The 24,749-nt window shown below is 50.4% G+C and overlaps 1 protein-coding gene and 1 long non-coding RNA gene across 2 annotated transcripts in view; one reads left to right on the top strand and one right to left on the bottom strand.

Annotated features, from left to right (window-relative positions):
* LOC129628822 (uncharacterized) overlaps positions 1 to 24,749 on the bottom strand; it is a 119,751-nt gene that overhangs the window by 86,182 nt on the left and 8,820 nt on the right. The window lies entirely within an intron of this gene.
* On the top strand, positions 990 to 7,010 carry THY1 (Thy-1 cell surface antigen). Its single transcript, XM_055548379.1, has 4 exons — positions 990 to 1,124; positions 3,894 to 3,954; positions 4,443 to 4,778; positions 5,529 to 7,010. Exons 2-4 carry the CDS (start codon positions 3,918 to 3,920, stop codon positions 5,639 to 5,641), a joined length of 486 nt encoding a protein of 161 aa, XP_055404354.1. The 5' UTR covers positions 990 to 1,124; positions 3,894 to 3,917; the 3' UTR covers positions 5,642 to 7,010.

Genomic DNA, 24,749 nt, shown 5'->3' with positions numbered 1-24,749 from the left:
AAAAAGGTCCAAGGGCTTCTGGTGACTTCAAATTAATGGAGCAAGGACAGATGCCCCAGATTATTAAAAGCGTGGTATCTGCTATTCTTTCTACTGGTCCTGTCTCCTCTCCCTTCCCACAGTTGCAGAATTTCCCCTTCCTCTGGGCTGAGATGCAGCAGTGGAATATACAGCACCAAAGACTTGGGGCTCCATAGCCCATGTCAACTGGCCATCTCTCCACCTCTTAGCCATGAAATGGATGTGGGATGAGATGATCCCAGCAGATTGTGGCCATGGATGGAACAGGCCAAGCAGAGTGTTTTATAATGGGCAGCTCACCTTCTCTTGTCTGAAGACCAAGCACACAGCACTTAGGGACTTGGGTGGGTGTGAGGGGTAAGAGGAGAACATGAAATCGAGAAGAAACTTCTAGCTGTCTGCACCAAGAAGTGCCAGCCCCGGAGTTGAGGGACACAATGCCCCAGAGCAGAAAGCCTCTTAAGAGATGGGTGTTCTAGGCTGGGTGAAGAGTTGGGGCAGGGCTGGGGACCAGGACAGACCAAGTGCTGCCCTTAAGGGCTGTTGCCATGTGAAAAAACACCCCACTATCTTCCTTTGGAGAAAACCTGGAATATTCCAACACCAAAAACCTCTCACTGGCTGCTCCCGCGGAGATGAGTTCTAGCTGAAACGGAAACGAGGAGGCGGGGGCGCTGCCTAGGGGGCCCAGCAGCTGGCTTCCATCCACCATTCCTTACCCCTTCGGTTTTCGCGCAGGCTTCCGAAACCTAAGTCAAAAGAAAGGGTTAAAGCCTTAAAAGGGGAGCGGTCTTGGCGGGGCTCTGGGAGGCGGCTAGCGTTCCCTGAGCGAACCCCGCCCTCCCAGACCAGGCCAGCCGGCCACAGGATGGCGGCCCCCTTTTGCTGCAGAAGTCCCCTCTTTCACGTCTGTCTCGGACCGCCTCCTCCTCCCTCCACCACCCTTTTTCGCTGCCGCTCAGCCTCTGATTGGACGAGCCCCGGGCCCTCCCCGCTCCCCCTCTCCCACCCCTGGTGAAAACTGCGGGCGCGGGGCACGGTGCAGCAACTGGAGGCGGCGGCGCGTCTGCGGGCTGCTGCAGCGGCGGAGGACCGGAGGCCAGGTGGGAGCTGGAACCAGGGCGGGACCCGGGGCGCAGGGATAGATAGGACTCTGGCGCTCAAGCAAGCCCTCCCGACCCGAGGCTTCGGAAAACGGACCGAGGGCGCCCTGGGAAGGAGCTGCGCAGTGCTTGGAGAGGGGCCTGCTTGCAAGGCAGGGGCGGGAGCCGCGGCGCACCTTTCGCCCGCTGGGAGACGTTTACCTGGGACTGGAGTGCTGGAGGAGAACCGGGAGGAGGGCGGCAAGGACAGGCTTGGGTTCTGCTCTCCACCCAGAAGTACCCAAACCCAGATCGTAAAGGCGGGGGGCGGGGGGTGGGGGGTGGTGAGGCTGGGTGAGACTAAGGGAACAGAAGACCAAAAACTGAAGGCAATCTCTGCCCTGCCACCTCGCAGCGGGCTTGGTGCGGGGCATCCAAGGAACGTGAAACCGCAGTGCCGCGGGGCCGGCACGGGTTGGGGGGTGTGCCGGGTGGGGGGGCGGGGGCGGACTGGGAGAAAGGCCGGCAGACAGGGGAGGCGACAACCGGAAAAGGATAAGCGAGGGGGAAGGGGGACCTCAATTGGGAAAGGAAAGGCTTGAAATAGGGAAACGAAATAAGGGTGGGGTTAGTCGAATGAGGGCTAGAGCGGGAGGCAGCGCAAAGCTTCTCCGGGTTCTGAGCTGCGGGGATACAAGGCCAGGGAAACGCTAACAGAAGGTGCCTCCCCTATAGCGTCCACCCCACCCTTCCGCTCTGCATCCCCGTCCAGCTCCAGCCCCATTGCTTCCTTTCTAGTTCTAGCCGCCTCCCCCCCTTCCTCTCTAGATCCCAAGCTGGCCACCCGCCTCTGTAACTCGGTGTCTGCTAATCAAAACCAGATGTTGCCCCCGCCCCTTTCTTCCCCAACAGCACCTCCGGATCCCTTTCGGCGGGGGTCTGAAAGGGAACTGACTGCAGCGCAGGCGCCCAGGGACCCCAGCCTCGCCCCTCCCTCCCCGCACTGGGCAGGGCGCCGGGGCCCTGAACGCTGTTAGCTGCGCGCGCCCTGCGCACGGGAGCGCTAGCACCGGGGCACGGCCCTCCTGTGGCCTCTCCCAGGCGAGCGCTGCTGCGGACAGGCTAGGCTACCCGCTCTGTTGCCTCGCCAGGATGCTGATTGAGCCCAGACTGCAAAAAAAGATGGGGCAGAGAGCCAAGTCAGAGAGGCTACCAGAAGCCGGACTGGAAAATTGCAGGTCCAGGAATCCTGCCCAGAGAGCTGAACAATAGAAAACGTCTTGGTTCTGATGCAGAGAACACATGCAATAGGAGACCACTGTCACCTTCCTCACACACAACTTGAGACACGTTTAGCTGTGTGCCAAGTGGGGCCCCAGACACACATGACCGACCACCCAACCATCATCCCCAGCCACAGTCGGTCAGAGATGAACGCTTGTGGATCACTCACTCGTGAACAGTGCTAGATGTTTGTCATTTTCATTAAGCCCAACACAACCTGGTGGGTATCTAAAGCCACGTTCATTCAGTATCTTTCAGGCATCTGTTATATGCCAGGAACTGTTTGGGCATTGGGGAGTTTCTTCAGAACAAGAAATAGGAAGGCCCTGAATGAGAAGGTTTTGTTTCATGGGTAGAGAGTTCTGGTTTTTGCAAGATGAAAAGGTGTTTTGCTGAATTTTCATTTCAGGTTGGAAGGATCCTTAACAAAAGAAACCACAAATAAATACACAAATAAACAATTTCAATATTTAATAGAGGCTTATTTATATATAATCATTAAAAGAGAAATAGAAAAAGTAAAGTAACAGCACATACATCACCAAATTGGGCCGACCAACATCCAGACAAACAGCACTGGGAAGTCCCAAATAACAGCAGTCTGGAGTCCCAGTTGGAAAAATGTCCCAGGCTGTGCGTCCACTTAGCGGGTTAGACTTCAAATTGCAGTTTTGGGGGTTCCTGCTTATAATCCCAGGCCTTACAGTGATAGCATCATTTGTTTGCATGCAGAAATGCTCTTCTGGTTTGACTTATTTAACCCTTTTACAATGCTGTTTGTTTCACCTTATGAGTCATAGGATTTCATTAGACCCTGGGGGATTGGCCAGACCTTCAGGGGTTCAAGAATTCCAAGACCCGCTCTTTTTTCTTTTTTCTTGACTAACGCACCACCTGACTAGCTGTGCTTGCAGGCAGGCACAGAATCCGGGCAGTGTCCAGGCAGGTCAGAGGCCTGCTCTCCTGCTTCTGAAGCCTGAACAAGACTTCCTCCATTTTAATTTCCTCAACAAAGGGTTCTGGAGATTGGCTGCACTACAGGGTAGATGAACTTAACACTTCTGAATTGTACACTTAAAAATGATTAACAGGGACTTCCCTGGTGGTCCAGCGGTTAAGACTTCATGCTGCCTGATGCAGCCAATTTTTTTTTTTTTAATATGTATGGTTAAGATAAATTGTGTTTCTGCAAATTTTATGATAAAAAAAGTAGGAGGTCCCTGCCTTGGAAATGATCAAGTTAAAGCCACTTATTCAAAGCCACCCAGCTAGTAAATGTTCACATACACACACACCACAGAAGGGTGTGTTCCACCCCCTTGCTTCCCTGACAGGGAGGAGCTGAGTGGCAGTGCCACGTTCACTGAGAGGTGGGGAGGGGAGAGGGCTATAGAGAGGGGCTTGGATGGCCATTATGGGATGTCTCCCGAGGGCCCCCAGCCCTGGCAGTAAGTCTGGGGACACCTGCCCTACCTCCTGGCTGATTCCCATCTTGTTCCACCCCAGATCCAGGACTGAGCTCTCGACACCATGAACCCTACCATCGGCATCGCCCTCCTGCTAACAGGTATCGGGCAAGGGGTAGGGCTGGGATTCCAAGCTCCCCGGCTGCTTTCTTTTCAGAAAAGCTAGCTTCTTCCTCAAGAACTCAGAAAGTGGAGGTGACTAAGGGAGAGAGGGCTTCTTTTTATCCCTAAGACAGCTGAGCAACCTAGTTAGTTTTCTGACTACCTGAACCATTTCTGGAAACACAGTTCACTAAGCCTGCCCCATACTGAGCTGGGATCTGCAAATGCAGACCAAGATGTAGCATCAAGATCTCCTGCCCCTGGAACACACTGGCGGGACCCCAGGACTAGAACAGAGGGAGATGGGCTGGAGTCTGCAGAAGGGAAGGTACACTGGCCCTCAGGGACCACTTGGGCAGGGAGAGGTGCTCGACAACAGACCCTTGTGCCCTCCCTGGTCAGGCCTTGCTCTGCTGTGAATGTGAGTGGGAAGCCCCCTGCTCTATAGGTCCTTCCCCAACTCAGAGGGGGGCACTGCTGGTGCCAGTCTTACAGGTGGCCCGTGGGCAGAAGGTGACCAGCCTGACAGCCTGCCTGGTGAACCAGAGCCTTCGTCTAGACTGCCATCATGAGAATACCACCACCACGCCCATTCAGTATGAGTTCAGCCTGACCCGTGACACAAAGAAGTGGGTGCTCTCTGGCTCCAATGGGGTCACTAGGCCAGAATACAGCTCCCGAACCAAATTCTTCAGCAAGTACAACCTCAAGGTCCTCTACCTGTCCAACTTCACCACCAAGGATGAGGGGATCTACACGTGTGAACTCCGCCTCTCTGGCCCGAATCCCACCGTCTCCAATAAGGATGTCTCTGTGTTGAGAGGTGAGGCAAGCCCCCTGCAAGATCAAGTAAGCAGGCAAAGGCAAGCTGGGGAGGAGCGGGCTGGCTGGGACACCAGGCAAGCCTCTTGGGTGGACCGCAGAGGAGAGTGGCCCCGTAACCTCTCTCCCCTTGTGCCCTCCTGCCGCCTGTGCCCAGGGAATTGCTACCCCCAGCCTGCAGGGGGGAAGGGCTAAGGGGAACGTCAGACAGGTGGAGTAGTGTGATGGATGCTTCCCCTATGACTGTGGGCAAATCACTCGGCCTCCCCTAACCTCCTTCTCCCCACCTGGAAAACAGGATGGCTCTAGCTACCTCACCCACAGTTTTCTTGTGATGATATGTGTTCAAGGGCTCAGGAAAGGGAAAAAAAGATGAAAGTGTTAGTCACTCAGTCGTGTCCGACTCTTGTGACCTCATGGACTGTAGCCCACTGGGCTCCCCTGTCCATGAAATTCTCCAGACAAGAATACTGGAGTGGGTTGCCATTCCCTTCTCCAGGGGATCTACCCGACCCAGGGATCCAACCTGGGTCTCCTGCATTGCAGGCAGATTCTTTACCATCTGAGCCACCAGGGAAGCCCTTCAAGGGCTCAGGAACCTGCAAATGGGAAAGATGGTTGGTTCAACCACGTTGGCCATGGTTGCAGCCAAGACATCATGGCACCAGCCTCCCCAAGGGAAAGCACCTTGCCCTGAGCCTGGCCCCTCTCCATTCCCGCCCTTCCTGTCTGCCCCATTCTCTCACCACAGATAAACTGGTCAGGTGTGGGGGCATAAGCCTGCTGATCCAGAACACCTCGTGGCTGCTGCTGCTGCTGCTCTCCCTGCCTCTGCTGCAGGCCATGGACTTCATCTCCTTGTGACGGGTCAGGCCCACGGAGGACACAGGAAGCCACAAGGCCCAGTCCAGAGATCCTGCTTCTCCAAGTCGGCTAACCCCCTTCCCCACAACCCCTCACACACCTTGGGGAGCAATGGGGACCCTCCCCTCCTAAGGAATTCCAGCGCTGCATGCCATTCCCTCACCTCCGCCAATACCACCTCACACCCCCTCTGCCTGCCACTGGCTACTTGTACTCTTTATTCCAGAGCTGCTTCCGTCTGGTTTATATTTAGGGCTTATCCTTCCTTTTCTTGGGGAGTTTGTGAACGGGGAAGCCAGGGTTAGAGACCTGATGGCGAATGAGAGGATGGGAGGGGGTGGAAGGATGGAGGGGTATCAGTCTCTGGAGGCCGTCATCCTTGCCCACGGGGACCTGAGGCCTGGGAGAGCCCTGCACGTGGAGGGGGAGGGTGTGTCTGGCCCGAGCAGGCAGGGCGGTGCCTGAAGGCCCCAGATGTGGGGGCACCGCCAAGCGTGGCCCATCACGTGAGGGGAATTCCGAGCGTCACCACGAGCACTTTCTGCCACAGAAGAATGCCATCTTCTTACCCTGCCAAGGGGCCCTGGCCCCGGGGTCTGGACCAGTGACGATGCCGATTGTGCGGGAAGCAGTGCTGATGGGTTGGAGGCGGGTGGAGGGTGCATCACCCTCCCCCACCACAGAGGGAGCCACAACTGGGAGCCCAGCGTCTCTCACTGGCCCGACCAGCAGCTGGGAAGGTGGCAGAGGAGGACAAGCCTGCTCCCAGGCCTATCCCAAGGTCCTATGAGCTTCCAGAACTCGGACCTGGAGGCAGTGAAGTCAGGCCTGGTGGAAGCCCTGATGGAGACCCACGAAGTTTGGCCCCAGTGTTTCTCCGGGAGGCTCTTCCCCTCTCCCCCAGCAGTGCCTGAGCCTTCTGACAGCCCCCTGCCCCTTAGGCCTGCCTTCTCAGGGACCTCCGGCGGGGCCTGAGGCAGGCCACGGGGTGAGACCCACGAGTGGGACCTGTCTCAAGCGATGGCTTTTCCCAGCACCCAGCTCCCCACCCGGCGGCTCTGCCATGTCTCGTGACCGTGTGTAGTGCCAGCATAGCTTATGGCATCTCATTGAGGAAAAAGAATACTGTACAATAAAACCAAGCCTCTGGAATCTGCCCTCCTGTGGGTCTCTGCTTTGCTCCTCTCTCCAGGTCTGCCCCCCACTCCCTTAGCCAAGAGGTCCAACCCCCTGCCTCCTGTGCCCCCCTCCCTGCCTTCAGAAGCCCTTCCTCTCCTCTCTGCCTCCAGGGGTGGACCACTGCATGCCTGGCTTCTCAACCATTCTAACACCACACGTTTGCCCAAATAAAGGAATATCATTTCCTCTCTGCAGACTCACCTGCCCATAACATGGTTTGGGCCAAGGCACATGCCCCTGGTTCCAGGATAGGCTAACAAGCACCAAGGTGCAGAGTCTGCCTTCTCAGATGGGGTTGTTCTCAGATGAGATTACATCTGCTACGTGGGAGCTACCCACATCCATCAAGGTGTGAGGACAAGCATCTCTTAAGTCCAGCTTGACCATAGAGAGCACTGGGGTGGGGAGACAACACAGGCCCATCCCAGGCTCCCGCCCCTAAAATCACTGAGCAGAATGCCAACAGCGCCCCCTGGCACCAGGGGCTAGAACAGCACCACAGGGTGGCTCTGGGTCCCAGTGGCTGGCAGAGTGACACAGCTCCCAGACATCCTTCCAGGCTTTGCCAGGGGATCTGGGGGAGGAGAGTGGTGACTACCCAGAATCTGACTCATCTGATATTTAGTGCTGGGTAGGATGATTTTTCTGAGCTTTTGCTTAAAGGCCTAGGATCTAAATTCACGCCAGTGACTCCCAAGCCCCTAGTGGCCAGGCTGGAAGAGAGCAAGAGAAACCCCCAAGGAAAAGAAACTGTGTCGCCAAAAACAGGGGCCCACCCATCCCCACATGGGCTGTCAGACATTCAGTACAGGGCACCCAGCCTGGGCACAGGTCCCTTTTGCTTTGCTTGGTGGTGGTTTCGTCCCTAAGTCATGTCTGACTCTTACAATCCCATGGACTGTAGCCTGCCAGCCTCTTCCATCCATGGGATTCCCCCAACAAGAATACTGGAGTGGGTTGCCATTTCCTTCTCCAGGGGATCTTCTCAACCCAGGGATCGAACCCAGGTGTCCTGCATTGGCAAGCAGAGTCTTTACCACTGAGCCAAAAGAGCCTTTAGCAGGGGAAGGGAATTAAAATGCTACACTAGGGGTAGTAAGAGTTCAAGCTGGAAGGAACTAGGAAGCCAGCCATGCAGCCTCTACTGTGAGCAGCCATGAGACCCTGGCACCTGCATGAGCCCCCTGTGGGGTCTTTGTCACCCTGCCACTGTCCCCCTCAAGAGTTTAGTGCCCCACCCCATCAAGGGTCCCCCTACCGCCGTGGTGTGGAGGGGGAGGAGGAGAGCCCAAGGCCCACAGTGAGTGGGGTTAGCTTCAGAAGATACAGAGGCCATCTGAGGTCCGGAGGCTCCCAGAAGGCAAAGACGGAGACTAGAGGAACAGGCCTGGGCCTGAGAAGGGGCTCAAAGACAAAAGTCAGAGCTGTGAGGCCTCACAGCACAAGCCGACCGGGAAAGACTGTGGGCTGGGGCTGCGGCGGGCTCTCAGAGGCAGGCCACGACGGCAGTCAGCTCCTCTCGGGTCAAGCAGGAGAGCCTGAAGGCACTGCGACACGTCCACGGGGACTTGGCTAATAACAAAGAGGGGTAGTTAGGGACTTTGGGAAGGTCGTGTACACAGTGCTGTATTTTAAATGGATAACCAACAAGGACCTGTTGTATGGAACTCTGCTCAGTGTTATGTGGCAGCCTGGATGGGAGGGGGCTTTGGGGGAGAACAGGTACAGGCATATGTATGGCTAAGTCCCTTCACTGTTCACCTGAAACTACCACAACATTGTTAATCGGCTATCAGTTCAGTTCAGTTCAATTCAGTCACTCAGTCGTGTCCAACTCTTTGCGACCCCACGAATCACAGCACCCCAGGCTTCCCTGTCCATCACCAACTCCCGGAGTTCACTCAAACTCATGTCCATTGAGTCGGTGATGCCATCCAGCCATCTCATCCTCTGTTGTCCCCTTCTCCTCTTGCCCCCAATCCCTCCCAGCATCAGAGTCTTTTCCAATGAGGCAACTCTTCACATGAGGTGGCCAAAGTACTGGAGTTTCAGCTTTAGCATCAGTCCTTCCAATGAACACCAGGACTGATCTCCTTTAGGATGGACTGGTTGGATCTCCTTGCAGTCCAAGGGACTCGCAAGAGTCTTCTCCAACACCACAGTTCAAAAGCATCAATTCTTGGGCGCTCAGCTTTCTTCACAGTCCACCTCTCACATCCATACATGACCACTGGAAAAACCATAGCTTTGACTAGACGGACCTTTGTTGGCAAAGTAATATCTCTGCTTTTCAATATGCTATCTAGGTTATACTCCATTACAAAATTAAAAGTTTAAAATTTAGGGGAAAAAAAAAAAGAGGGCTGGGCCCCAGCCATCCCTGGTTCCTGCACAGATGCCCAGAACTCAGCCCGCCAAGACCCTTCCCACTCCTCCTCACCCCTCCCCCATGCCCCCCTCGGCCATCTTGGTCCCTCCCTTAGGGCACAGAATGCTTGCTCAGTGGAAACAGAGAGAAGCTCCTCTCCACACCTCCATCATTGAGACAAAGGAACATCTGAACATCTGGTGTGAGGGTCTTCCCAACTCCCAGGAGCTCCCTCAGGAAGGGCAAGGGGATCACCATGGGGAGATGCAGGGACTCTCTCTAGCCAACCAATAAATGTACCCAGCATCCAAGGGACCCATGACATGCTTCCTCCAGCCACCCCACCCCTCTGCCCACCACCACCAGCATTATGTTCCTGTCCTGTGTCTGCAACTCCCATGTTGTGATGAGCAGGTTTCTCTTTACATGTGAAGGAAGCAAGTCCCAGGTTAGGAGTCAACCACTTTCTCATCTATCATTAAGGAATCTGTGGGGCTGGAGTCCTGAGTTCTGGCAAAGCGCGACAAAGGTCCTCCCTCCTACTAATCCAGCAAGGATTCAGGACAAAGATGGGACTGCCCACCCCTTGGGAGGATTGCGTCCTGTGAAGACTCCCAGAAGGATTTCCCTGGTGGCTCAGTGGTAAGAGAATCTGCCTGCCAATGCAGGGGACTGGGGTTCAATCCCTGGTCTGGGAAGATTCCACATGACGAGGGGCAACTAAGCCTGTGCACCACAACTATTGAGCCTGTGCTCTAGAGCCCTGGAGCTTCAACTACTGTGGCCTAGAGCCCGTGTTCTGCAACAAGAGAAGCCACCCAGATGAGAAGTTCACCCATAGCAACTACAGAGTAGCCCTTGCTCACCGCAACTAGAGAAAGCCCACTGCACACAGCAGCAAAAACCCAGCACAGCAAAAAAAAAAAAAAAAAAGACTCTTGGGAGGCATCTTTGCCCAGGCAAAGGGAAGACCTGGGGACAGGGAAGGTACGGAAATGGGCACAGGCTGGAGAGGGCAGAGTAGGACCAATGGGAGAGTTCTGCAGAGGCCAAGTGTGGTTCCACCCTGGAAGGGCCACTGGTGGCCGGCCTGGCCCAGTAGCAGAGGTGGGAGTGGCTGGCAGTGGGCATGGTCAGAGGAGGTCATTCAAATAGCTTCTGGTATTTAGTGGAAACCTGGGCTACAAGATCCTAGTCACTCCACTCTTCAATGCCTCACTCCTCTGATTTCCAAAATAAGATGGGGGAAACTCCCTGGTGGTCCAGTGGACTCCACGCCCCCCACTGCAGGGAACTAAGATCCTGCAAGCTTCGCAGTGCAGCCAAAGATAAAATAAAAAATAAAATCAGATGGTAGCACTGGAACATTTATTTGTACAACAAATGTTAAGTACCTAGCTGTGCTAAGAGGTAAATGACACAGCCCCTGGCTGAAGGAATCTACAGCCCAGTAAGAAGTCAGGAATTTATTTCAACATAGTGATTGTTGCTAGGAGGCAGCAAAGCTGTGACAGACTGCGTAGTGGTTTCCCAACATGCATTCTCCTCTTCTTTCTCAGCAGTAGAACCCACAAATTTGAACTAGAATAAAGACTACATTTGATCAGAATAAAGACTACATTTCCCAGCTCCCTTGTAGCAAGATGTGCACATATGGCTAAGTTCTGTCCAATGGAACATTAACACAAAGTAATGAGTATAATTTCTATGTATGTGTGTTCAGTCACTCAGTCACGCCTGACTCTGTGACCCCATGGACCGTAGCCTGCCAAACTCCTCTGTGCATGGAATTTTCCAAACAAGGGAAATTTTTGTTGTGTTTATGTGAGCACTTACATTTGTAAAATGCATTTTAGAGTCTTAACTGTGTCAGTTCAGTTCAGTTCAGTCGCTCAGTCGTGTCCGACTCTTTGCGACCCCATGAATCGCAGCACGCCAGGCCTCCCTGTCCATCACCAACTCCCAGAGTTCACTGAGACTCATGTCCATCGAGTCAGTGATGCCATCCAGCCATCTCATCCTCTGTCGTCCCCTTCTCCTCTTGCCCCCAATCCCTCCCAGCATCAGAGTCTTTTCCAATGAGTCAACTCTTCGCATGAGGTGGCCAAAGTACTGGAGTTTCAGCTTTAGCATCATTCCTTCCAAAGAAATCCCAGGGCTGATCTCCTTCAGAATGGACTGTGTCAGGAAGTAAAAAGGTCAGAGAGTGGGCAGATTACACATAGAGAGAAAGAGGAGGTACGGGGGGCCAAAGCTGACAGGCCAGAGGGCTAGAAGGAGCATCCACGTGGTTGTTGAAATCATGGAAAATGATGAGAGAGACACAGCGGAAAGGAAGCCATTGAGCCGGGAGACAGCAGTGAGCTGGAGCCAGCAGGGGGCAGCAGTGAGGAAGGGAGGCAGTAGGGCACCCAGATGCCGGTAGACTCCTCCACAGGGAGGAAGGCAGCAAGGACACGTCCCCCACCTGCTGTGGGTTGAAGTGTAGCCTCCCCCAAAAAAGATACAGTCAAGTCCTAATCCTTATGACCTATGAATGAAGCCTTATTTGGAAACTGGATCTTTGCAGATGTAATCAAGCTAAAATGAAGTCATAGGATCAGGGTTAGTTGCTCAATCATGTCCAACTCTGTGACCCCATGGACTGTAGCCCACCAAGTTCCTCTGTCCATGGAATTCTCCAGGCAAGCATACTAGAGTGGGTTGCCATTCCTTTCCCCAGGGGATCTTCCCTACCCAGGGATCCTGCATTGCAGACAGATTCTTTACTTTCTGGGCCACCAGGGAAGCCCATAGGATTAGACTGGACCCTAATCCAAAGACTGGGATCCTTATGAGAAAGGGCAATTTGAACACAGAGAAACAGGAGACACACAGAGAAGACAGCCATGTGAAGATGGAGGAAAGACTGGAGTGGTGCTGCCAGCAGCCAAGGATCACTGGGGACCACCAGAAGCTGGAAGAGGCCAGGAAGGACCGTCCCCCAGAGGCTTCGGAGGGAGCATGGCCCTGGTAACACCTTGATTTTGGACTTCTAGCCAAAAGTGTAAGTCTAAAAAAAACATTTCTGTTGCTTTAAGAGATGGTCATTTGTCCCAGCAGCCCTAGGACACCCAAACCCCACCTCCTGACCCTGAGGTGTGTGAGGTATAGAGTAAAAGCAGACTCCACTGGAAGGGAGGAGGGAAGCTTGGGAAGGAAGGGAGATACATACATACATATATACACACACACACACACACATACATATATATGTATAATTATGGCTGATTCGCATTGTTGTGTGGCAGAGGCCAGCACAACATCGTAAAGCAATTATCTTCCAGTTTAAAAAAAAAGTAGACTCCACTGAAGGAGGCTTCAAGGGAAACAATGTCCTCAGGGACAATGAGTTTCATTGAAGGCCAGCATTCAGACTCTCCAGAGAAGAGGCTGAGAACAAAGCAGAGCTTGTCCATCCCAGAGAAGTGTCCGGGCATGAGAGGGTTCTGGGGAGGTGAGGACGGGAACTGGCTCAGGTAAGGAGATGCTACAGAAGAGAAATGCTGAATTCTCTGGACCACTGGTGACTGAGCCGGACAGGGAGGACCGGGCCTGAGGCAGTCACTATGGAATGGTGGGCAGTCAGTTTAATTATGAGCTGATGCTTGGTGCCACTGTCCCGGGCTCTTGGGGTGTCAGCTGCAGCCTTGGCACATTTAGGACACTGGCACCTCCTGCTGTGGGACCTTCTGGGGAAGCTCCACCCCCCACACAGGGTGACACAGCCTCTTGGAGTCTCCGTGTCCTCTGATGACGACAGCCAGCATCACAGCTCTGGGTTCAGGCTTCGGGCTTTAACGCTTCATGGCTTTCTGCCATCTAGACCCTAGCTGTCCGGTATGGTAGACACTAGCCACATGTGGGCATTTAGATATAAACAAGTAACACTTAAGTAAATTAAATTTTCAGTTCCTCAGCCACAACAGCCACACTTCAAGCGCTCAACAGCACATGTGGCTGGTGATATTCCCTCCTCACAGAAAGCTCTATTGAACAGAGCCGGACCAGACCAAGGGCAGGAACCACGGTGGTTTGAACCTCTGTGCTTATGAAGCAGAGCTGTTCACCTCAGCCAAACTTGTGAAGAGGAGGAGGGCCTTTAATAGGGACATCCCTCGCCTCACTCCCTCAAGTGAGGGTCAGCTCCAGGAATGCTCTGAGCACATCAACCCCTCAGAGCCCAGAACACAGTGTCAGGAGGCCCAGAAAGGGGAAAGCTTCTTCACCTCGAGAGTCTAAGATCTATCACCCCCCATTCTTTACTTCCTGTCAGCACAAATAACAGCAAAAGTCCACTTCCTTCAGAGGAATGGGCTGGGGTACGCCTCTAACCCTAAGAGGCCACTCACACCCAGACTCACACCCAGACTCATGACACACGCCAACTCAGTTCATTTGAAAATGTCTGTGTTAGCGGCCGTCTGGGCCCTGAGTAGGCCTGAAGGAAGTCCACCACCCACCAGCTCCCTCCCACCTTCTATCAGCTCCAGCCCCACCCCCACCCAGCCCGAGTCCCTGTCTCACACCTCTGATCCTGCACACATATGCTGGGCAGAGACCCAGCCAGGGCACTCGAAACTCAGAGCCAAGACATACTTTCTCCCTAGTGCCTTCTAAAAAAACTAGAAGGCCAGAAAACAATTTCCACCCACCAGATCTAACTACCCTCTCAGGTTAGTGATGGTACTTGCTCCACGTCTGGGAAACTAAAACCTCTTTGTGGTGATTTTCCCAAAACAAAGAATCAGTCAGCCCCAGCAGGAAGTCTCTCCCTCTCTATAAACTGAAAATGCGCTTGCAACTTTTTCAAAAATATATTATTTTTATTTGGCTTCACGGGGTCTTTAGTCGGAGCATATGGAATCTAGTTCCCTGACCAGGGACCGAACCCAGGCCCTGTGCATTGGGAGCGTGGAGTCAGCCACTGGACTACCAGGAAAGCCCCTGTGCTGGCAACTTTTAAAGGATGGATTTTCCTGCTTCTCCTTACCAAGGTGTCAAAAATCAGGATCTGATCTCAGGCCGGCACCCTTTATAAAGGATTCTGCAAAGTCGGCTTGGAGACCATGAGGGAGTGAGACAGCCGGGCCGTAACATCTGGAAATCCTAAAGTTCGGGAGACATACCTCCAGAAGGCACCTAGCGTGAGGAGAACCTCTAACTACATGGCACCTGCATTGAACCAAATTAGACTGTTGAAACTGCAGGGAAATCCCAAAAAGGTGAAATCACCCAGGGATGACAAACAGAAATTAAAATATACATATTACTGCTAACTTGAGGTCTGTAAAATGTTACTGATACTTCCTTTAGTGTGAGTGTTAAATGTTAGCATTGACTTCAGTCAAGATAAAATAGTTATCAGGCATTGGATATGCCACTCAGTCTTCCTAAACTTATTTTTTTTTATTAAAGGTCTTCAACCATAAAAACCTCACATTGTTTTCCAGAAACCTGACCCTCAGGATTGGGAAGAAAATTTTGCCAAACCAGGAGAAATACGAGAATGAAACTCTGGGAATTTCCCAGGCAGTCCAGTGGTTAAGACTTTGCCTTCCAATGCGGGGTTGGGGTGCCAAAATACCACATGCCTCGTAGCCAAAAAACCAAACCTGAAAACAGAAATACTGTAGCAAATTCAATAAAAACTTTAAAAATGGTCAACACCAAAAAAATCTTAAAAAAAAAAAAAAAACTTGGAACTAAGAAGCAATGGAGGCGGTAAGGGGAGAACCTGAGAGGAACAAAAGAAAGAGAATAAAAAAGACATGGTCCCCACAAGATGCAGTGAATACAGTATGATGATATTTTAAAATATTACTTTGGTGGCTTCCCTTTACCCCTATAGCCCTACTTTAACCAGCCAAGGTTTTGTGCTCATGCCTCAGTAAAAAGATGTGACAGGAAAAACCAGGGTGCAGGGCTTCCCTGTAGCTCAGTGGTGGAGAATCCAGAAGATCCCACAAGCCGCGGAGCAGCTGTCTGTACGCTACAACTGCTGAGCCTGTGCTTGAGAGCCCGGGAAACACAACCTCTGAAGCCCACGTGCCCTAGAGCCCATGCTTCGCAACAAGAGAAGCCTCCACAAAGGGAAGACTGGGCTCTGCAGCTAGGAAAAAGCCCATGCGACAACGAAGACCCAGCACAGTAACAAAATAAATACATAAATTATTTTTTTAAAAAAAAGAAAGGGGAAAAATGGGAAGCCAGTTCTAGCCTTAATGCTCCATTAGCCTAGACCCTTCACAAGACAGAAAGGACTCACGGCCTGGAGAGAAGTTGTGGAAAAGATGTCCTGGGTAAAGCCAGGCCTCCCATTGGCACAACCACCAGCACCACCTGCAGACACAAGCGAGAGGCGAAGCCAAGAGACGGAAAAAAACCCAGAGAAGGTTTTGAGATCTGACCACAAGGGGGCCCCTACCACCCAACCAAGGGTAGATCCTAAGATAGAGGACAGGGCCCCAGATAGAGGAAGTGACTGCAGAGAGCAGCCTATTTTAGAGACAGCTGAAACCTTGGACAGCGTCATGCTTTCTCATGCTATTCTGGGGCCTGGAACAGGCAGAATAATTCCCACATGTCCAAGAGTGACCGACAGGTAGCAGAGACACATCACCTAATGAGGTCACACAAGCAGGAACCAGGCAGCATACATCCCAATGAACAGACACTTGGGTGCCCATTTAATATTGGGTTGGCCAAAAGATTCATTTGGGTTCTTCCATAACATCTTACAGAAAAACCCAAATGAACTTTTTGGCCAACCCAATAACAAGGGCCACTTCCTCCAGGACTTTAGTAAATATGTATGGGACACCCCTCAGATTTCAGGCAATTGGCATGCAGAAAGGAAGGGCAACTCCATCAATGGACTGAAACTCGGTGTCCACCACTCCAGTTAAATAAGGGCTGGCTCCACATAGAAAGGTTTCCCAGGTAGTTCAGTGGGAAAGAACTCACCTGCCAAGGAGGAGACTCAGGTTCAAACCCTGGGTCAGGAAAATCTCCTGGAGAAGGAAATGGCAACCCACTCCAGTATATTCTTTCCTGGGAAAGCACATGGGCAGAGCAGCCTGGCAGGCTACAGTCCATGGAGCCGCAGAGTCAGACACAACTTAGCAACTAAACAGCAGCCACATAGAAATGTAGCCATATTACAAAAAAAAAAAGTTAGTTTCCTGTATATCTGAGTTGGTAGACTAAGAGAATACCTCTGTTTGAGAATTATGGGAGGAAAGAAGTTGAAAACTAGCAAATTTTTGGTAGTAAACTAGATAGATGATGCCACCATTCATAGATGTGGATTAAAAAGGGGAGCAAATGGAATGGAAAATGGTAGGTTTAAATGTTTAGACACGCTCAGATTGAGGTACTGATGTGATGTCCAAGGGTATGTCAGGAGGCAGTTGGATAACTATGACTGGTACTCAGGAGTGAGTACACATTTAGGCATCATCAGCCCGTATAAGTAATAGCTGATGGATGAGCGGGAGATCAGATGAGCTCAGGCACTCACTACATGCCAAGTGCCACTGAAAGCTTTTTGTTTATATGAACTTTTCTTTTTTCACCATGCCACATGGCTTACGGGATCTTAGTTCCCCAATGAGGGATTGAACCCGCACCCTCGGCAGTGAAAGCATGGAGTCCTGACCACTGGACTGCCCGAGAATTTCCTATGTGAACCTACTTAGTCTCAAATCAACTCTGTGAGGAAGCAGATACTACTATCCCCATTTTTTTAATATCTTTTTTGACATGCACACACTGCTATATTTATTTACTTTTGGCTGTGCCGGGTCTTCGTTGCTACACACAGGCTTTCTCTAGTTGTGGTGAGCAGGGGCTACTCCCTAGCTGTGGTGCAGTGGCTTCTCTTGTTGCGGAGTCCAGGCTCCAGGGGCAGGGGCTTCAACAGCTGCAGCACATGGGCTCAGCGGTCGTGACTTGTGGGCTTGAGGGCACATGGGCTCAGTATTTGTGGCTCCTGGGCTCAGTAGTTGTGGCCCACGGGCTTAGTTGCTCTGCAGTATATGGGATCTTCCCGGACCAGGGATCAAACCCATTGTCCCCTGTATTGTCAGGCAGATTCTTATCCGCTATGCCACCAGGGAAGTCCCCCATTTTTGTTAACATATGAAGATACAGATGTAAAAGTTGCAGGGTTTGCCGCTAGTAACCAGAGGAATCAGAAGTTATCTCAGGAAATCTACAGTACACAATCTGCAAGTATAACAGCCACGGTGCTATAAGCTCTCTGAAAACTGAGACTGAAGGGACACCAGAGGAAAGGGGGAATGAGAAGGAGGTAGCAGGGAGTAAAGGAGAAAAGCATAATCACACAATCTGTAGGAGGTATTAATTTTGTAAGAGGTCAAGTAATCGAGTATGAATAAAAAGGCCCGTTGGAGCGAGCAAGCAGGAGAGGATGCTGAGTGGGTGCGGGCGTTTTCCGGCCATCTGCAGAATAGACGGGGAGGTGGGGAGACAGTGTGCACAACTCTTCCAAGAGAACTGTGAAGAGAAGAGAGCTAAGAGATTTCAAGATTTATGGGTTTTTTTAAGGGAAAGAATTGGGAGACTTATATGTCAAAGGGAAAGTCGGCAGATACTGTATAACATCCCTTATATGTGAAATAAACTTACTTGCAAAACAGAAAGAGACTCACAGACATGAACTTGCTGGATGGGAGGGGGAGGATGAAGGGAAAGGGAAGTTAGGGGATTTGGGATGGACAGGTACACACTGCTATATTTAAAATGGATAACCACCAAGCACCTACTATATAGCACAGGGAACTCTCCTCAATGTTATGGGGCAGACTGGATGGGAGGGGGGTTTGGGGGAGAATGGATTCATGTATATAAATGACTGAGTCCCTTCTCTGTTGACCTGAAACTATCACAACACTATTAATCTGCTATACCTCAATACAAAATAAAAAGTTTTAAAAATAAAATGGATAACCAACAAGGACCTACTGTACAGCACATGGAACTCTGCTCAATGTCATGTGGCAGCCTGGATGGGAGTGGAGTCTGGGGGTAAAATGGATACATGTGTATGTATGGCTGAGGCCCTTTGCTGTCCTCCTGAAACTACCACAACATCGTTAACTGGCTATACCCCAATACAAAATAAAAAAAGAAAAAGACAGGACTCCACTCAGGGACAGTGACTGAGAATGTGGTGAGGAAGAATATTGAATGGAAACACTTTCAATCCCTGATTTCCAACCTCAGCCCAGTCCTTGAAGCTGCCTGACAACCCTGTCTGTGTACAGGTCATACACTCGCTCTCCCAGCCACTGGCCCATACCAGCTACTTCTCAAAGGGTCATCAGACCAGCAGCCTCAGCATCACCCAGAAACTCCTTAGAAACTCAGATTCTCAGGCCCACCCAGCCCTCCAGAGCCAGACACTGGATGGGGCTTGAACAGACTCTCTAGGTGATTCTGATACACGCTCCAGGTTAAGTGCCCCGAGACGACTAGTGCATCAACCCCGCCCCGAGCGCTCTAAATTTCCAACCCTTCCTCCATCTTCTCTCTCAGCTGACCTTGCTGCCTAATTCACTGAGGAAAAGAGGCCATCTGAGAGAATCTCCGCCAGATTCCACCACATCCATCCATCTCTGTGCCGTGGTGCCCATACTGTGCTGCTCATTTCTCACTCTGGATGTACCTTAGTGCCCTGACCAAACCCAAGATCTCATTCTGTACGAGATCCCATCCGCTCTTACCTCGTCAACAAGGTTGCTCCAGTAATCTCTCTCCTGCATCATCTAACTCTGGCTTTTTCCCATCAACATATAAACGTACAACTATTTTTCCCACTTAAAAAATTGTCTTTGTAACTGAACAGGACCCTGTGGGGCCCTCCCAGCACAGAGCCGCCTATATCCTCTGCCTTTCTATTTGTAGAAAGTCTTTAGCCTCCTAGGCCTTCCCAAAGAACAATTTAATCAGAGAAGTGAGAAAATGCAAAATGAAAGGAAAACAGTCAAGCAAGACCAAGTCAAGGGGGACTTCCCTGGTGGCCCAGTGGTTAAGACTGTGCTCCCAATGCAGGGGCCCTGGTTCGGTCCCTGGTCAGGGAACTAGACCCCACACACGGCAACATAGACCCCCGCAAGCCAAAACTAAGACCTGGCACAGCCAAAAACATTTTTCAAAAATAAGTAAACCAACTCACAAACTTTAGTTCCTCCTCAAGGGCCATGGATAATATTCTGAGCCATATCCTTTGAGCTATTCTGCAGATATATATAACTGAGATCACACACTTGGTCTCAGGACTTAATGAAACTCAGGTTATTGATGTCTCATCACAAAAAGAATTCAGTGAGAGACAAAGTGATAGATAAAAAGTGGACTTAGAACACACTCCACAGACAGAGTGTAGGCCATCTCAGAAGGTGAGAGCGGCCTCAGCGGATGGGGTTGTCAGTTTTTACAAGGGTGGGTAATTTCATAAGCTAATGAGTAGTCTAGCTATTTGGAGGAAGAGGTGGGAATTTCCAGGAATTAGGCCACCACCCACTTTGACCTTTAGGGTTAGCTCTGAATGGTCAAGGTGCTGGAGGGTGTGTCATTTAGATGCTAAGGTATTATACTGAGCATATAATGAAACTCATTTACTATCACTTCATGGCTAACCAGATGGGAAAACAAAGAAAACAGTGAGAAACTTTATTTTCTTGGGCTCCAAAATCACTGCAGTTGGCGACTGCAGCCACGAAATTAAAAGATGCTTGCTCCTTGGAAGCTATGACCAAACTAGATAGCGTATTAAAAAACACAGATGTTTCTTTGCCAACAAAGGTCTGTCTAGTCGAAACTATGGCTTTTCCAGTAGTCATGTATGGATGTGATAGTTGGACTATAAAGAAAGCTGAGTGACAAAGAATTGATGATTTTGATCTATGGTGTTGGAGAAGGCTCTTGAATCCCTTGACTGCAAGGAGGTCCAACCAGTCCATCCTAAAGGAAATCAGTCCTGACTATTCATTGGAAGGACTGATGCTGAAACTGAAACTCCAACGCTTTGGCCACCTAATGTGAAGAACTGACTCCTGAAAAAGATCCTTATGCTGGGAAAGATTGAAGGCGGGAGGAGAGGGGGTGACAGAGGATGAGATGGTGGGATGGCATCACCGACTTGATGAACATGAGTTTGAGTAAGCTCGGGAAGTTGGTGATGGACAGGGAAGCCTGGCGTGCTGCAGTCCATGAAGTCGCAATGTGTTGTACACGACTGAGCAACTGAACTGAGCTGAACTGAATGAGGCTCAAGGTCCACTGGAAGTCTAATCTTCTGCCATCTTGGACCTAGATGTTTCTAACCAGTTTGTCATGGTGGCTCAGTGGTAAAGAATCTGCCTGCCAAAGAAGGAGACACGGGTTCAGTCCCTGGGTTGGGAAGATCCCCTGGAGAAGGAAATGGCAACCCACTCCTATATTCTTGCCTGGGAAATCCAATGGACAGAGGAGCCTGGCAGGCTAAAGTCCAGGGGGTCACAAAAGAGTTGGACACGACTTAGCAACTAAACAGTAATTCTCTAAAACCATTTAATGTCAGAGATGTCAACAACAAACTGGCACTTCCCAAAGGCATTTGCCATCTGCCTCTGCAGGGATTGGATTCCCTGGTGGCTCAGACGGTAAAGCATCTGTCTGCAATGTGGGAGACCCGGGTTCAATCCCTGGATCAGGAAGATCCCCTGGAGAAGGAAATAGCAACCCACTCCAGTACCACTCCAGTACTCTTGCCTAAAAAATTCCATGGATGGAGGAGTCTAGTGGGCTACAGTCCATGGGGTCCCAAAGAGTTGGACACGGCTGAGCGACTTCACTTCGCTCTGCAGGGACTGAACCCTGTGCTGTTGCCACTGTTGATCTTCCACATGCCCTGAAGAAAGTTCAGGGTGGAAAACAGGAACTAGATACTTTGTGTTCCAGGAAAACTGGCAGAACAAGTCCTTAGATGGCTAGATATTTTCAGGAACTGATTTTATGAGCCCAATCCTTGCATCTCCTCCTATCTAGAAAAGCACTAAATCCTCTCATGGTGACATCAGCCCCTCATGGCCAGCAGAAAACTTCTGCAAAGAAAGTGCTTGATTGTATGAACTCCCCCTTCACCAAAACCACATATACTGACCTCCTCACCACCTCACCTCATTGGAGCAGTTTCTCAGAGCTATCTGAGGTGCAGCATCTCAGGCTGCAGTTCTCATTTTGCCCCCAAATAAAACTATTTTGCCCCCAATAAATCATAACTCTCACATTGTGTTTCTTTTTTAAGTCAACAGAGAGCTCCACGATTCAGTCCTTGCACATCTTTTCTTTCCTGTTTATATTTGCTCCCTTGGTGATTTCTTTTAATCTCATAGCTTTAAATAACATCCATATGCTGATGACTCTCAATTGTATATCTCCAACCCAGATCTTGCCAAACATGTAAATCCAACCTCTTTCTTGGTGTCTTGACACGCCTAATAGACATCTCAAACTTAATACGTGTTAAATCAAGTTCCTGATCTTCTCCTCACTCCCAAATCTGCTCCTTCTGTGATGTGTGTGTGCACACACGCACGTGCGCACTCAGCTGCTCAGTCTTGTCAACTCTCTGCGACCCCATGGACTGTAGCCTGCCAGGCTCCTCTGTCCAAGGAATTTTCCGTGCAAGAATACTGGAGTGGGTTGCCATTTCCTACTCCAGGGATCTTCCCAATCCAGGAATTAAAACCTGTGTCTCCTGTATTGGCAGGCAGATTCTTTACCACTGAGCCACCTAGAACAAAATCTGACTAAATGTTGGATCTGTCTTTTACTCTAATCTTTGTTTCCTGTTGCTTTTGTTCACTAACAGGATACTGTCTGTATATAATGGCCTGCCATAGGGAACCCTCCCTTCTGCCTGAAGATTGAACCAAAGTGCCTTTGTTTAGGGAGACATCCTGATCTTGTCCACCCGTGAATGGCTATAAGAAAGAAGAAATTAACACATTTCCTTCCCTCTATTACCCAAGACTGGCCATTCCAGGAGATATTTGCAAGACTTATGGCCTTTTGGGGCTTCTTGGTAGCTCAGTGTTAAAGGATCTGCCTGCCAATGAGGGGACTTGGGTTTGATCCCTGGACTGGGATGATCCCAGCCTGGCAGGCTACAGTCCATGCGGTCGCAAAGAGGCAGACACGACTGAGCAATTTCACTTCACTTCACTTCTTGGAGGAGGAAATGACACCCACTCAAGTGTTCTTGTCTGGGAAATCCCATGGACAGAGAAGCCTGGTGGGCTACAGTCCATGGGGTCACAAAAGAGTTGGACATCACTGAGCATACACACACGGCCTTTTTAAATACTTTACCTCCTCACCTCCTCCCCCTCTCTGTTCTATAAAAGACATCCGGACCCTGATAAGATGTTTCTTTTTTGAGACACTAGTCTGCCATCTTCTCTGCCAACTTTCCGAATAATGTCTCTATTCCTCACCTCAGCACCTTGTCTCCCAATTTACTGGCCTGTTGTGCATGGAGCACAAAGAGCTAGGACTCAGTAAAATTTTCACAGCCTATACATCCTCAGTTAATGGTCAGGCCAAAAATTCCTCCCTTTTTCTCATGCCACCCAATCCATCAGGAAACCCTATTGGCTCTATATTCAAAACATCCAGAATCCAACTGCCTCTCAGCTCCTCTCCTGCCAGACACTAAGCAGAGCCACCATCGCCTCTCATGGGACGACTGTAGTGACCTACATGGTCTCCTGCTTCTACTCTGCTCTCTTCAGATCTGTCCTTCCATTCACTGTGGGGTCCCATACCAAGGTCACAGATGCGAGACCTTGAACCAAGGCCATCTATGGAACTAACTGAACCCAGTTGTAACCATTGCCAGAAGCCCCCCAGTCCTTACAGGCAGCTTCCTGACCCCAAATTAGGCAAAAATACTCACCCTAACCAATCACCTAATGCCACCTTTCCAGCAGGAATTTTTTGTCTTGAGGCTATAAAAATTGGCTGCTGCTGCTAAGTCACTTCAGTCATGTCTGACTCTTAGTGACCCCATGGACTGCAGCCTACCAGGCTCCTCCATCCATGGGATTTTCCAGGCAAGAGACTGGAGTGGGTTGCCATTGCCTTCCCCGATAAAAATTGGCTACTAACCCACAAAAACTGTTGACTCTCCCTGACCTGTCAGAAGGTCGGCCCGCTGCACTTGAAGCACCCTAAACTTACTCCTTTCTGAAATACTCTGTGTCTGGAAATTCTTTTCCAACCCAGGCTCAGACTGCCATGACATACAGTGGTTTTAGGGGCTCTGTTAAAGTAAAAATCAGACCTATGTCCCTCCTCTGTTCAATGGCTCCTATCTCAGAGTAAAAGTTCAGTTCAGTTCAGTTCGTGTCCGATTCTTTGCAACACTATGGACTGCAGCACATCAGGCTTCCCTGTCCATCACCAATTCCGGGAGCTTACTCAAACTCATGTCCATCAAGTCGGGGATGCCATCCAACCATCTCATCCTCTGTAGTCCCCTTCTCCTGCCTTCAGTCTTTCCCAGCATCAGGCTCTTTTCCAATGAGTCAGTTCTTTGCATCAGGTGGCCAACGTATTGGAGTTTCAGCTTCAGCATCAGTCCTCCCAATGAATATTCGGGACTGATTTCCTTTAGGATGGACTGGTTGGATCTCCTTGCAGTCCAAGGGACTCTCAAGAGTCTTTTTCAACATCACAGTTCAAAATCATCAATTCTTTGGCGCTCAGCTTTCTTTATAGTCCAACTCTCACATCCATACACGACTACTAGAAATCTTCTTTCCAGTAAAAGTTAAAATCACTGAAATGCTCTTAGGATCCAACAAGGGTGTTCCCTTATCTCTTTGACTTTGTCTTCCACTCTCTAGCTTGTCCTCTTTCACTCCAACTGCACTGATCTTCATTCTCTTCCTCAAAGGTGGCCTATCTCAGGAACTATGCATTACTGTTCCCTCTGTTTTGAATACTCTCTGCCCAGACATCCAGATGGCTCACTCCCTTAGCTCCTTTGGGTTATCCAGTCACTTTATCATTGGGACCATCTCTGATATCATCTGACACACTGTATCATCCTCCCTGCTTTATTTGCCTCTATCACTCTGACTGCCATCCAATACTATATATTTTACTTATTTCCTTATTTGCTTGTCTTCTACTTCTATTAGAATGTAAGCTCCTTAAAGGCAAGGACTTTGCCTGTTTTGTTCACTGCTGTATCCCCACTTCCAAGAAGATTACCCAGCATGTCCAGTAGCTATTCCTAAAATGCAATGGAATGAGGGTCCTAAGGTAAACAGAGTAGGCGGTCCCTGGAGAAAGAGACCTAGGCATTGCTTTCTTGACAGAAGAGAAGCCATTTTTGGCCGAAGCTGTTTTGTCATCTAAGCCTGGCCTCAGTGGCAGATCTTGAACAGGTCTCAGTGATCAATGACCTTAAGTGAAGGGAAAGAATGCAGAAATAAAGGAAAACCA

This window comes from Bubalus kerabau, chromosome 15 (assembly GCF_029407905.1).
Source record: "Bubalus kerabau isolate K-KA32 ecotype Philippines breed swamp buffalo chromosome 15, PCC_UOA_SB_1v2, whole genome shotgun sequence".
Classification (NCBI taxonomy): Eukaryota; Metazoa; Chordata; class Mammalia; order Artiodactyla; family Bovidae; genus Bubalus; species Bubalus kerabau.
The sequence above is the reverse complement of the archived record's forward strand: the minus strand, read 5'-3'. Positions and strand labels throughout refer to the sequence as shown.

What these genes read in the sequence shown, in the direction of transcription:
- THY1 (XM_055548379.1), top strand. Translation starts at nt 3,918, where the DNA reads ATGAACCCTACCATCGGCATCGCCCTCCTGCTAACAG. An exon ending in CATCGCCCTCCTGCTAACAG is followed by an intron (nt 3,955 to 4,442) that starts GTATCGGGCAAG and finishes TGCTGGTGCCAG; the next exon opens with TCTTACAGGTGGCCCGTGGG. An exon ending in GGATGTCTCTGTGTTGAGAG is followed by an intron (nt 4,779 to 5,528) that starts GTGAGGCAAGCC and finishes CTCTCACCACAG; the next exon opens with ATAAACTGGTCAGGTGTGGG.